At 41.7% G+C, this 14242-nt stretch overlaps 1 protein-coding gene across 4 annotated transcripts in view; it reads left to right on the top strand.

The window, feature by feature from the left end:
* Positions 1–1038: 1038 nt before the first annotated feature.
* MAP4K4 (mitogen-activated protein kinase kinase kinase kinase 4) overlaps positions 1039–14242 on the top strand; it is a 200912-nt gene continuing 187708 nt past the window's right edge. Inside the window, exons 1-2 of one of the 4 annotated variants that reach the window (XM_089511407.1) lie at positions 1039–1897; positions 2537–2602. In XM_089511407.1, coding sequence (XP_089367533.1) covers positions 1841–1897; positions 2537–2602 — 123 coding nt within the window. In that variant the 5' untranslated portion in view covers positions 1039–1840. The remainder of the gene's footprint in view (positions 1898–2536; positions 2603–14242) is intronic. The other 3 variants (XM_089511409.1, XM_089511410.1, XM_089511411.1) reach the window with 3 other exon arrangements.

The raw sequence follows: 14242 nt of genomic DNA, 5'->3' as shown, positions 1-14242 counted from the left end.
AATATTGCTTCTCTGATAATTTTTATCTATGCCATTATATATTTATATATTTCAGTTTTGATACAAAAATGTAATATATAAGTTTTTATAACAAATTTGTATTTAGATGACTCTGGAGCAACTTTTACTGGTCTATTACTGTAATAAACAATATCTATCCACCCTTTGGAGCATGACCAAGAAGAATGGATTTACATTTTTGGTTTTTAGCTTTTGTTTTGTAATGTCCTCCATATATATCCCCCCCCCCCCCCGGAATGCCCTACATCTCATCATCCTTTGCGGTGAGGACACCTGGTCACCCAGGATAAATTACCAAACCACCGTTGGCCGTGGTTTACTGATACAACTCCAGCTATTACTGGCGTTTCCAGTAATATTTCCAAGTATTTTATTTTTCTTTCTTTGTTTTCAATTGTTAATTTAAGTATGGATAATTATTCTATGAGAGCTGTTATTTGAGTGTAAAATGTTTATTTTTTAAGTTATAATATTTATTAAGAGGAAAACCAGAGTGATTTCACGAAATGTATTATCGTTACGGTAGTTAGGGATTCTTTTGTATTACAAAGTAAATAGATCTTTATAATTTTAGCCAATTTTCCTACAGCTTTGTGTGGTCCGGTGTATGTATATATATATATATATATATATATATATTTTGGTAGGATGGTTTTACCAAATAAAACATTTCCATAAAAAAATTAATAACATTTCCCAACCCAGCCCCTTCCCTGCCTGGCCTCTTCTGCTGGCCTAGGAGGGCCCAGCTTTTGAGGCTGGCCAGAGAGAGGGGCTTTCCCCCCCTCCAAACCCTATTGTTCTCTGCCACGCCCTGATCCCGCTCTCAGAGATGTGTCTTCCTTCCCTCCTCCTCCTCCTCCTCACCCCCAGACTGTGACTCTGACGGCGGGGAGCAACAGACGACGGTCTCCCCTCCCCACTTCTTCTCCTCCTTCCTTCCTCTCTTCCTTTACCCAGAAGTGCTTTGGGTCTGTTTCCGCAGGGTGTTCCTGCCGGGGGAGGAAAGGGGCAGAGGGTGGGCTGGGGGAGGCCTTGCTGGGCTCGCCTGGGCCCCCTCTCTCCCCTCGCCTGGCTTGCTTTGTCTCCCTCAGAACTAGGACCCTTTGGGGCACCAAGAGCAGAGAGGAAGAGGAGGGCGGCGTCTGCGCCCTGCTGGCGTTTTTTATTGTTCTTGTGAGCCTTTGGGTGGGTCTTTAGGACCCCAAAGATGGCCCCCCTACGGCTTTAAGGACCCCCCCCCCACTGCTCTGGGGGGCTGGAGCTGGGGCCAGAGATTGAAGGCAAGAGGGAGAGGAGAGAAAAGAAGCCAGGGAACCAACGCGTAAAAGAGGGGGCTTCAGCCATGGCTTAAAAGCGCGCCGTGCGTAAAAGCGCACAGGGGAGGCTTTGGAAAAGGGGGCTCTCCTCCTAGCCCCTGTCAGGAAATACATAGATATACATCTATAAATAAATATAAGAAATACCCCCCCCCCCCTCTTTTCCTCCTCTGCTCCTTCTCTTCTTTCCCCGGGAAGCCAAGGTCCTCCCTCTCTCCCTCCCTTTCCTCCTCCATCCCTCCAATGAAGAAGAGTTTGCTCCTGGAGTGAAGAAAGCCAGAGGAGAAAAAGGGAGGAAGGAGAACAAGGAGGAGGAGGAAGGAGAAGAAGAAAGGGAAGGAGGCATAGTACATAGAGAGATTTGGAAGGGAAGGGCTTTGATTCTCTCTGAGCGTTGTTCCCCACCCCCTCCCCGCCCTGGCTGCCCTCCTCTCCCTTTTCTTCTTGTGGCGGTGCTGGTGAAGGAATAAAAATCAGAAAAGGCGAAAAGTGGGGGGAAAATGGCGAACGACTCTCCTGCAAAAAGCCTGGGGGACATCGACCTTTCCTCCTTGAGGGTGAGTGGGAAAGAGGGGGATATTGGAGGGGGGCAGAGGGAGAAGGAGACCCCCTTGCAAACCCCCCTTTTCTTCCCTTCTTCGCCTTGTTTCTCCTCTCACACAAAGCAGGCGAAGCCTCCCTTGGCGTGGCTTTTGTTGTGCGGATGAAGGGGGGGGGGAGATAGGGAGGAGGGGAGGCTGCTTGTGTGTTGTGTTGTGTGTGCACGTGGGGGGGGCAGAGTTGTGGTTGTGTGTTTGTGGAGGATTTGCAAGGAGACCCATAATAAAAAGAGGATGGAGGGGGCTTTGCCTTATTATCTCAGGAGGAACCTTTTGGTGGCCAGTTTGTCCCCATTTTTGTTTTGCTGAGTCCAGTCGTTGGGGAAGAAGAAGAAGAAAAAGAGTCCAGTCTTGGGCTGCTTTCCTTTGTTTGCATGCATTGGCATGTGTGTATGTGGAGGAAAACAGGGCGCAACAGCTGCACAGCCAAGCCCTCCTCCTCAGACAATGTGCATTGTGGGGGGGGGGGGGGGGAGACATGGAGCTAGCAATACTTTCTAATAAATATAATCATCTCCCTTGTCTTCCATCCCCCACCCCTCCTTCTCTCTCTCTCTCTCTCTCTCTCATGCTCCAACCCCTCCCTTTATTGTGTAGGATCCTGCTGGGATTTTTGAGCTGGTGGAAGTGGTTGGCAATGGCACCTATGGGCAAGTTTATAAGGTTTGTGTCAAGAATTTTTCTCATATCAAAATAAAAATCAAGTATAGGGTCTCGGCACACTTCTCCCCCTTCACCCACCCTTCACGCTCTGGTGGTGGCAGGCCTCACTGCTGGGCAAACTAAAGTTAATGGAAATAAACCATGCCTTTGTGACAGCTATGCCTTTCCTCTAGGTTTTATTCTAAGGGTTTGAGAAACCTGCCAAGCTGGGCTGTTGCTGCCCTGAAATCAAGGCCTGAAATATATTTTCTCTCCCATCACCTTGCTTTATGTTCAATCCTGCCAGTGCTTTGGTGTTTCTGCCTTGGGTGAATGTTCATGTTTTTGTTGAAAATGGCCCAGTTGGTTTGTTTTGTTTTGTTTAAAAATATCACTGGTTTTCTTTGTTAGGAACCCATCAATGTGTGTTAAGATGTGGAGTCTGGTAGCACAATATTACCTCTGGTGTCATTAACTGTAAAAGGATGTAGATGCAAAGGGGTGGGGTGGAAGTGGGCAAAGAGAGCAGGGAAGCTTATTGTCTGTCTGGAGAACAGAAAAATAGAAATTAAAAAAAAATGGTAGAATAACCTGCTTGACAAGTAGGTAATATGGGAGGTGTAGGGGGAAAAAGAGATGCAGAGGAGGGGAAGGGATGATGCTGAGAAAGATGTTGCTCTTTTCTGTGGCTGAGTGTGAGTGAAGACACCTCCCCCCCCTCCACTGTCTGTTATGTAAAGGAAACAAATATTGGGATTTCATGGCCATGTAATGTTTAGTCACCCACATGACTAAGTTTTCCATCATGCCTTTTATATGAGTGAAATATAAAAGCCAAGCCTGAGGAAGTTCCGTGTAGATAAAAGTCTAAAAGCAATATGAAGAGGTAACAAAATGTTTCCTATGTTGTATGTGCTCATTCTTAATAAATCTGTCTTCTAGCCATTCCTGTAAGCTGCTGCTTACATGTGGGTTTCCCTAAAGGGTCAGCCCTGGTTCTCATCTTGTGTATACATAGAGAAAAAGAAGCATGTTGGGGTACTAAAATCATTGTTTATACTCCAGTCTCTTTCTTGGTGCCTTCTGGATGTGGTGGACTACAATGCCTGTAATCCCCTACCATAGGTTGCACTTGTGGTCCAATGATATGGGAACGGACAAAGTTGGAGGAGACTGGCACAGATTCTGTTTTTATGCGGACCTGCCTTAGAGAGAAATCTTCACTTTTGAGCCTTAATATTTCTTTGTTGTACAATAAATTTGCAAATTGCGTTAGGAAGAACATTGTGTTGTGTGAGCCACAGTGACCTGGAAGGGGCTTTAGCCTTGCTGTAAACAAAAGGAGCAGATTCTATGATGACTCAATGTGTGTTTGAATTTGAAATTTGATTTACAGCTGACCTTTTGGAACTTGTCTGATGCCTGTTTCATAATCCCCCCCCCCCTGAATACCTTTGTCTGTGAAGCTTGCATCACCTGGGGTGTGTCCCCATCCTGTCTCCCCACTTCCAAGGAGTTCAGTTGTGTGAATTTATAGCCCATGTCAAATCAGTTCATTCAGAATATAAATCAGTAAATCTGAAAATGACTTGAGTGAAATGAGCACATTTTCTGAGCTGACGATCTGACTACACATTTACTAAAGCATTGTGGATTTGAGAGTACAGTAAATTTCTGTTCAATAAAAGCAACAGACAATTTCTGTTGGGTTCCATACATACAAAAAGTGATCTCTTTGTCTTTGTTATTGCTATTCTGTCAATATAGATAAATAACATGTTGTCAATATATACAACTAAGAAAGAAGGGAGGTATATACCTTGGAATGTCTCTGATGCAGACAGTTTTGTTTTGGTAACACAGGATCAAAGTAACATGACCTTCACTATGTGTTTACTCTTTTTCATCAGAGTTGCAGTGTGATGCTCTTTGTGCTTTCCTTTTTGACCTGGTACAACCTGCATAGTTAGGCGAAGATTTCTTCAACCTATCCAATTATTGTTCAGATTTGGGAGTTGGCCCTACTTAGCAGCAGTGGGATTGAACAGTCATCAGATAACCTATGAAAATCAGCTAGTTTGAGATGAGGTTCTGTATTTAAGAATTGTCTTGAAAGTAGTTGTCTTGGGTTAATTCTTGTGACCAGAATTGTACATGTGGATTGAATAGATCTATGCAAATCTTGTCATGTGGTGAGGCAGCATTATGATTTTTTTCAGGTTGTTGTTGTTTATCAGTTATATTGATAACCCACTTTTCCTCTTGTGAGTCCAAGGCAGCATGTGTGGCTTCTCCACTTCTTTGTCCTCTCAACAGTCCAAGTTGAGACAGGCTGGTTGGCCAAAAATCATCTGGTGAATTTCATGGCTCAGTGTGGAACTGAACTTGGATCTTCCAAGTCCCAATCTTGCACAGTAACCAGTACACCATTGTCTTTCACTGTCATGTTACTGTGCTGCTGTGTCTTTTTTTAAATGTTAAGACAAAAGCTACCAAAGCTTAGATGCCTTAACAAATATATTAGGTGGGCTGAAAACTGAGGATGTGGTCAAACAATTGTATGATCGCTTTGTTACATATCGAACTATGCACTTACATGCTCGGTGCCAATTTCTTCATTTGGTCATAGCAGATTGGTCTTTACTCTGAAGATATCAAGGCAGTAAGGCAACCATGTGAAAGTAGTCAGTCTTATTACCTAAGTTCTCCACTGTTACAGATACAGAAACCATGGAGTAAATATTAAAACTATGCACACTGGTTGATAGTGATCCATTTGTGTGTGGTATTTTCAGTCAGGACATTTACTGCTGAACCTGTCATGTACATTGGTGGTGCTATATAAATAAAGACAACAACAACAACAACAACAAAAGGTGTGTATTTACAAATCAGTTTTAGTTGTTGGCTTTTTTTGGAGGGAGATGCCACATAACATTAATGTTGAAAGAAATGAGGGAAGGGTGAACAGTACAAAAATGAAATACCAGATTGCCTTGTGTTTTTCTATCAGCCCCTTGCTGAAACAGCTCATAGTCTTGTGTCAAGTTTTTCTTTGGGGCAAGACTTGAGTTTATGTATAAAAGAGTAGCTAACCTTCTGCAAACACTTTATGGTTCAAGTGAAACAAATGGTTAAAAGTTTGGCTGAAGTTCAGAGTGTAAAGCTGCTATTTGGGATAAGAGGAAATGTGTTGTCTAGAAAGCAGGGCATTGTTAGACTGTGAAGAGAGGAGTCCCTCCTTACCCAGTTAAGGCCAACTGGTTCTCAGCTGAATGACATGTAGAGACTTGCCCACAGTGTGTGTTCCCTTATCTCATAACAAGGGGCTGAATGTTCTGCTGTGTGTGTTTTCCTGTGTTTATATTGTGTAGTCTCACTGCTCTTTAAGAGACTAGGGCCTGTTACAGACTGCCAAAATAAAGCTGCTTCGGGTCTCTTTGGAGGTATGCTATTTAAATGATGCATAAGTCCTAAGAGTCCGGAGGTTGCGCCAAAGCCACACTCCATTCCTAAGCACTGGAGTGCAGCCTTGGTGCAGCTTCCGGATTCTTAGGATGCATGCATCATTTAAATAGCATACCTCCAAAGAGACCCGAAGCAGCTTTATTTTGGCAGTCTGTAACAGGCCAATAGAACAAAATAGAGGGGAAGTAGCTTCATGCAAGACAGTCTGCTTAGTTAAAGTATCCTGGAATGGTAGTACAAAGTTGGTTGAATGATCTGGAGTTAAAGAAATTTGTCTGCACTGTAGTGATTTCTAGCTTCCTGTTTAGCTTACCTCTAGCTTAAATCAGGGCTGGACAGTTGCGGCCCTCCAGATATATTTGGCCTGCAACTTCTGTCATCCATAGCTAACTATAAATTGCCCACTCTTGATTTAAATGTTGTAATAAAATCAAATAGAATCTAATTGTGATGATTGCTAGTCTTGGGAGGTCATCTGGTGAATGATGCAGATGTATGTATTTTATGGAGTAGGTTAAATAAGATTCCAATTCACAAGTGAGTTAACCTTGGACGTACCTATGGTTTGGAGTACTTTGATATACCTGTTAGTTTGCTTGTGGAACAAGCCAATCTAAAAGAGGTGAAGGAGTGAGAATTGTTGCTTGATAGATCATAACAGGGAGTTGGGTCTGGAAAATCTCTTAGGTTCTATTCATGCTGTAAATGTTCTTTAAAAAGAGATAGGATTTGATTATTAGAAAGACATTGTTTCGCCCATTTTATAAAATAAAACAAGTACAGTAGATAGATAGATAGATGTTGTGGGCCTTCAAGTCATTTCTGACTTGCGGCAACCCCAAGTCAAACCTATTATACATAGCCTCTGTCCATTCTGAGGCTCTTACAGCTGCAGAGAGACAAATTAGATTAACTATATAATGTGTGAAACTGTCTGAAAGCTTGGAGATAGATCCTGAGCCTCCCTTGCTCTGTACTAGCTTTGCACATTGTTGGACAAGGAGGCATTGCTGTTCCCTACTGCCAGTTGTCTGCACCCTCTCTAATGCCACCACAGTGCAAATTTTCTTGTGGGTTAAAAAAAAGCAACCCTCTGTTGCTGTGTTTGTATACCTCTCATCACGAGCCTCAAAGAGAAACGACAACGCAGAAAGAACCACAACCTGGAAACATCACCCAAGGAGACTTTCTGCTGTGCTTTCTGCGACCGGACCTGCTTATCCCGAATTGGCCTTTTTAGTCACCAATGCTCTTGTACAAAGCGCGGGATGAGTCCTTTCTGAATCTTCGTTCGTGAAGCAAAGCCAGAGAGAGAGATACCTCTCATCACTTTAATACTGAGAGGCTAGATGGAATAGCAGTGGAATTTGCCTTTCTATTTGCTATAGATGAATGACAAATTACACCTTTGTTCTGAGAAGACTTGTTGTTGTTGTAATCTAGGCAACTTTTATTTTGGGTGATGACCTCAAACAGTATATTCTTGGCTGAAGGTTTGTTTGTTTCTTTGACTGTAATGCAGAGGCACTAGTTTGACAGTGATGGTGCAGAGTGAATTGGAAAAAAGTAAATTGTTGATTGAAAGCACAGAAATAAGAACTGATCTCCACAAAGAAAAGTGTTACCCCAAAAACAGCTGCTGTGAATGCTTCTCATATGCATTCCAAGACCCCAAGCACACACTAATGATTAGGAAATAATTGGCATGTTCAGCTTGAGCTGTAACAGGAAATGTGCCATTAGAATTAGGGATGGCGTTCCTAGTTCTCATAACTGCTGCTTTCTAGAAGCCTTGTGAGAGTTAATTCACAGTGAAGGCTTCTTTTGTTTGATTCATATTTCAGCCTTCCAAAGCTACATGTAAATTATGCATATTGTCTAAAATTCTGGCCTGTAAAAGAGAGTGATGTAATGGGGGATGGCTTACATGCTGATGTGAAAATAATCTGAAGGGTGAGAGAGTATTTCTTTCAGTAAGAGCAATTTGTTGTTATCTTAGTGGGAAGTCTTAAAGAAGCTTTGGACAACCTGTATCATTTCTATCTTCCTAGCAAACAGAGATGGTTATTTACATTTGGTTTGTGAAACATGAGAGAGCAATTTATTTTTATCGGTATAATGACAAACTGTGTCAGTATTGATGATGTCACTTGATCTTGGGAACTAGGCCAGACTAGTTTCTCCAAATACGAAGTGCTTTTATGCTTTCTTTAGAAATTTTGCAGTGTAGGACTTTGTTTGTGGAAGATTACTTACTTTGATGCAGTTTGCAGGTTCCAAGACATCCCGTGGATACCAAAATCTGGAGGCTCAAATCCCATTAAATATAATGGAATAGTAAAATGGTGTCCTTTATATAAAATTAGGGTTTAGACATATTTTTACAATATTTTAATAATTTAATATTTTTTTAAAAATTAATATTTTAACAATTAAAAAATATTTTCAAGCCATGGATGCTTGAATACATGGATAAAGAATCTGTGGATACAGAGGCTTGGCTGTACCTGTAGCTGTGAGATGATATATCAGTTAAAGAACTGAAAAACAGTTTCTGTTTAGAATATCAAAATAATGTGAATGAAACACAGAAAAATATAAGGATCACTTCTTTAAAAAAGCAACACTCACTAATGGTTGGCAAACACATGGGTCACACTGTTGTATTTCTTATCCTCCACACTCTGTCTACCTTCCTTGGTATCCACTGGGCTTTGGTTCTAGGACCCCCACCCCCCGGATACCAAAATTCATGGATACTCAAATCCCATTACATATAATGGCATAGTAATAATGGTGACCCTTATATAAAATGGCAAAATCAATATTTGCTTTTGGAAATTTATATATTTTTTGAATACTTTCAAGCCATAGATGGTTGAATACATGCATATGGATGGCTGACTGTATTCCATTGTGTTTTGTTTAGAGGGTAGATTGTGGGCTTTTAGTCTTTGTTCGTGATTTGCCTTCAAGTTGACTTTGACATAGAGGAACCCTGTCATAGGATTCTTTTGGCATGGGTTTTTCAAAAGGTTCTTCTAAGGGAGAGAGCGTGGCATGCCCAGAATCATTCACTGGGATTCTGTTCCATTCTCTTGGCAGTCCAGCATTCAAACTGCTATGCTACAGTGGAAGGAAGTAGTAATAGCCCAGTTTTCAAATATAAGTCACAAAAGAAGTATTGAGTTAAATTTCATGTTATGTGAAGCACAGGGAAGCATAAACACTAAGGATGGACATGGCTATACAGAATTTTTACAATCTCATAACAGATGAAAATCGTTCCCCTTGTAAAGACACACATATATATCATGGTGTAGTTTCCCCTCCTGGGCATAGGCAGTCTTTATCTTGAAGCTGCATTTTGAACATTGAGGTCTGGAACAACATTGAGGTATGGAGCATGTGTGTAATATAAATTGTGGCTTGGATTGTAAAGTAAACTGTGGTTGTGGGTGTTTGGCCTGTGGTGCAAGTTGGTTTATTGTTAATTTTTGTTATTATGTTCCTTCAAGTCATTTCTAACTTATGGTGACACTGTTAATTTATCATGGGGCTGTATTGTGCCAGGGTTTCTTCAGAGGGGGTGTGCCATTGCCGTCCTCTGAGTCTGAGAGAGTGTGACTTGCCCAAAGATGCCCAGTTGGCTTGCATGGCTGAGTGGTAATTCAAACCCTGGTCTCCCAATGTCCTAGTCCAGCATTCAAACCACTATACCACACTGGCTCTTACCACTAATATTCCAGTTAAATAAACACATTTGGAAAGCATCCTGAATCAATCCAATAACAGGAAGAGAAATAATAAAACAGTGGTGGGGTGGTGCAGCAAGTTACACTGAAACCAACTTTTATGTAGAATTCAAATTGAAAGCCTAAGAGAATAAAATACTGTTTAGGCACAAGATGAAGACTTGCAGTGCAGGTATATAGAAAATATTCCTGAGGACATTGTTACAGAGGTGTGGTACAACCTTAGAGAATTCTCTTAATTACCTGTTTATCATCCTCAACAACTGTGAGGCAGGGGAGGTAGAACCTGAGAAGGACCTCTAAGCTTCAAACGTTGGACTGTGGAGGCCACTTTGTATACAATCAATTCTTACTGGCTTCTTAAAGAAAGCCAAACATAGGCCCGGTACAGAGCACCCAAAAAGGGTGGTCTGCTGGCGCCCTGGTTTGCTTCGCGAGGAAGCTGCAGTGGACAAACCACATGGCTCCCTCGTGGAGCAAAAAGAACCCGTGAAAAGTGGGTTCTCTTTGCGGCGCCATAATGATGCTACAGTGCGCCAATGGCGTACTCACGACATAACGCCTCAACGTGCGGACGCGAGGCATCTATTGTGTCAAAATGGCGGCACCCTTCTGTACAGGGCACCGCCATTTTGATGCCCTCGTCATGTGCTAGGGTTGAGGCACATTTGGGCGCAGCGCCCTTTGGCAACCTGTAGCACGTGACGAGGGTGCCCTATAGGCCCGTCTGGACTGGGCCATAGTGTGCCTTTTATAAGATGTTACAATGCTGAGAAAAACTAGAGGTCAGTGGATTTCTGAGAGATTCAGGTTTTTTTAATTGCCTGTTGGCTGTAGGGGAAAAAGGAGGTGGGTATCAGTTTTTCTACCTGGGCTGTGAATTGTTTATGGTTGAAAACAGACATGGTAGAGAAATAGTATCTCAAGTAGTGATTGTATTCATATTTTGATTACTGCCAATGGAGCATATCTTACATTGGAAATCCATGTTGTCTAAAATTTTGATGGGAGAAAAAGATATGCATATAACCATTTGTATATGCACAATTAAAATGTATGCAAATAAAAAACGCACACAAACATACTTTAGTTGCTTAGACCAGGGGTAGGCAACCCTTTTGAGCCGGGGGCCGGGTTGCTGTCCCTCAGACAACTGGGGGGCCGAAGCAAAATAAATAAATAATTAAATAATTTTAAAAAATTAAATAAACCGGGACAAATGTAGGACAAAATTTTCAAATGGAGGGCACTTTTTAAATAAAAATACGAGGTCATGCGAAAACATTTGCTGATTTTTAAAAAAATGTTAAGATAAATGCATGTTTCTGAGGCTTCTATAGACAATTGCCCCACCATGCCCCTCACGCGAGACGCCAAAGGCCCCAGCGGCAATCGGCGGCAGGACCAGGCTGGGGCCGGTCCCAAGGCCTTGCCGGGCCGCATCCGGCCCGCGGGCCGCAGGTTGCCTACCCCTGGCTTAGACAATAAAAAGGCATATAAAATACATACAGCTTAAACTATATACAAAAAGGAGGGCAGGGAGAAGTCACAACTCAATTCAAGGCAAAGATAAAATAACAATGCCAGGGAGAAACTAATAGGACTGACATTTGTATCCCCCGCCCCCCACCACCCAAAGGTCTAATGCAGGTGATCTCAAAACCATGTTTTTAAGACTTTGGGTGAAGCAGATTGGGAACAGTGCTTTCCCTGATGCTGCTGGTCCAGAACCTATTGGCATCAATAAGTGGACAGGGATGAAGGAAGTTGTAGTTCCAGCACCTGGTTCTTTGCCTCTGATCTACAAATCAGTGTTTGGTGGGATGGATTCAGCAACCCTTGTTCCCCCACTCCTATTTTCTACTCAGGGTTTTATAGAATTTTTAATTAATTTTGAAATACATAACCTTGTAATAATATAAATCATTCGGTTTATTCAATTTAATAATAATAATAATAGATTTGAAATGACTGAACATAATAAAATGTGTGCTGGAGCAGTTTCTTCCATCACTTGTGAGAAGATCAGTACAGGTCATCTTGGTGTCCTGGGAAGTTTTGTGCCATTCAGTCTTTAATGAGTTCTCCTTGGTTTGGGCAGAACCATCACCTACTACCTATTACACATTTTAAAAAACAAGCTGTTTAAAAAGGTGGAGAAATATAAAACCAAGTGCTTTTTGGTGATGATTTCATAAAAAGGCATAGCTGTAGGAAGATGACAGCAAAGACAACATATGATTGCAATCATCGGTACATGGCAAATCTGAGCAGTCATTTGGTTTTGGATTTTGAAGGAGCCTTCCCTGGAGCAAGGCTTGGAGTCGAACATGTTCTCAGCAGAACAGCAGTGAACATGGCTTAGGTCATTGTGAAGTGAATGGTACACTGCTATTTACAGGAAAGTGTGGGCATCTTGGACAAAAGAGAAAGAACTGGATTCACTGCAGTCTTTTTGCTTGGGGGTTCCACAGAAGGCTTTAGAGCAGGGGCAAGGAAAATGTGGCTTTCCATATATTTCTGAGCAGCAAATCCCATAATCCTGAGCCAGCATTGCCACAGTGGGAACAGACCACTGTCTGCAGTGTCTCTCGTGTTCCTCGTTTGAACACTGTGTTTGGTAGTGCAGACTGGGTCAGCCAGAAAAATCAGCAGTAGCAGAACATGTTATATACCATCCTGGGCATAAAATGCTATTTGAAATTATTGAAATTCTGGACCATGCCAACAACTGTCAGGTCAAAATGCACAGGAAAGCCATTGAAATCCACAAACATCTAGACAACATCAACAGGAAAGAAGAAACCATTAAAGTAAACAAAGTTTTGCTACCAGTCCTGAAAAACACCAAAATCAAGACCCAGGATGTGCAAATGAAAACCACCCAGGGTCAGCAGACAGTGGATCATTCATTAAATAGACACCCTGAGGCCTTGCCATTCAACAACAGACCAACACACAGATTAACATGTAAATCACTTCCTCTCAACCAAGGGTCACACAGTATAAATACCTCACACACTCCCATGCCAGCATTCTCTGAAGATGCCAGCCACAGATGCTGGCAAAATGTTAGGAATAAACTCTTCCAGAACATGGCCACATAGCCCACAAAAAACTATGGCCATGCAGTTCTTTTTATTCATTTACCTATTTATTATGTCAAGTTTTTAATATCTCCTGTCCCTTTACCCTGTAATAACTGTATAGACACAGTGTCCATGCTAGTGGGAGCTTATTTGATAGAATATAAGAGTTGAAAGAGACCACAAGGGCCATCCAGTCCCACCCTCTGCCATGCAGAAACACACAGTCAAAGCACTCCTGACAGATGGCTGTCTGGCCTCTGCCAAAAAACCTCCGGAGAAGGAGACTCCACCGGACTCTAAGGCAGTTTATTCCACTGTCAAACAGCTCTCACTGTCAGGAAACTCTTCCTAATACGTATTTAGGTGGAATGTTCTTTCTGGTAGGTTAAATCCATTGCTCCATGGCCTAGTCTCTGGAGAAGCAGAAAACAAACTTGCTTCTTCCATATGACATCCTTTTGGTTATTTAAACATGGCTATTATGCCACCTTTTAACCTTCTCTTCACCAGGCTAAACATAACCAGCTCCATAAATCACTAAACATGGTTTTCAGATCTTTCATCATTCTGTTATTTATTTGTATATTATTTAAATGGGTGAATCTTTTAAAACAACATTTTAAACAATCATAGACACACAAATAATAATAAATTCACTAAGAAAGCACCTTAACAGTTAAAACATGAATAAATAAATGAGGGAGGAGAAATAAAGAGGAGAAATAGATGATAGTAGCTTCAATAAGGCACTGTGAATATGTACTGTTTCAGTCATCAAACTTGAAGGCCTGCTGAATGAAATGGCATCTTAACTGTTGGCCTCCATGCTGGAAGAAAAATGGCCTGAAGGATATCCTCAAGAAGAGTTTGCCATAAATTAGGATACCCTGTAGGAATACAGGTTATAAAAAACGTTGAAACTTTGTGGTGGTGACTGATGGGAAAATATATGCAGTCCATGTGTGCCAAATTTTTTTGATGTGCTTGTATCTATTGAGTATTCTGTCATGTGATATTTACTTACAGTGATGATGAACAGCTTGTTGCAATTGTAACTATTCTTAGTGTAGTCTTAAATAATAAAATCATAATAGCTGGTCTCTGGCTTTCCTTTTAAAATGGATAACAGCTCCATGTTTTTAAGATTGAGGGAAACAGGCTGGGAACTCATATAATCATAGAATCGTTGAGTTAGAAGAGACCACAAGGGCCATGCAGGAATTCAATCAAAGCACACTCCAGTTTTTCTACATCCTTTTTACATTGTGGTGCCCAGAACTGGACAAAATATTCCAGGTGGGGCCTGACCAAAGCAGAATAGACTGGCACTATTACTTCCCTTGATCTAG

The sequence above is a fragment of the Sceloporus occidentalis genome, unplaced genomic scaffold (assembly GCF_023333645.1).
Source record: "Sceloporus occidentalis isolate IW3139 unplaced genomic scaffold, rSceOcc1.0.p SCAF_2, whole genome shotgun sequence".
In the NCBI taxonomy this organism is placed as follows: Eukaryota; Metazoa; Chordata; class Lepidosauria; order Squamata; family Phrynosomatidae; genus Sceloporus; species Sceloporus occidentalis.
The sequence above is the reverse complement of the archived record's forward strand: the minus strand, read 5'-3'. Positions and strand labels throughout refer to the sequence as shown.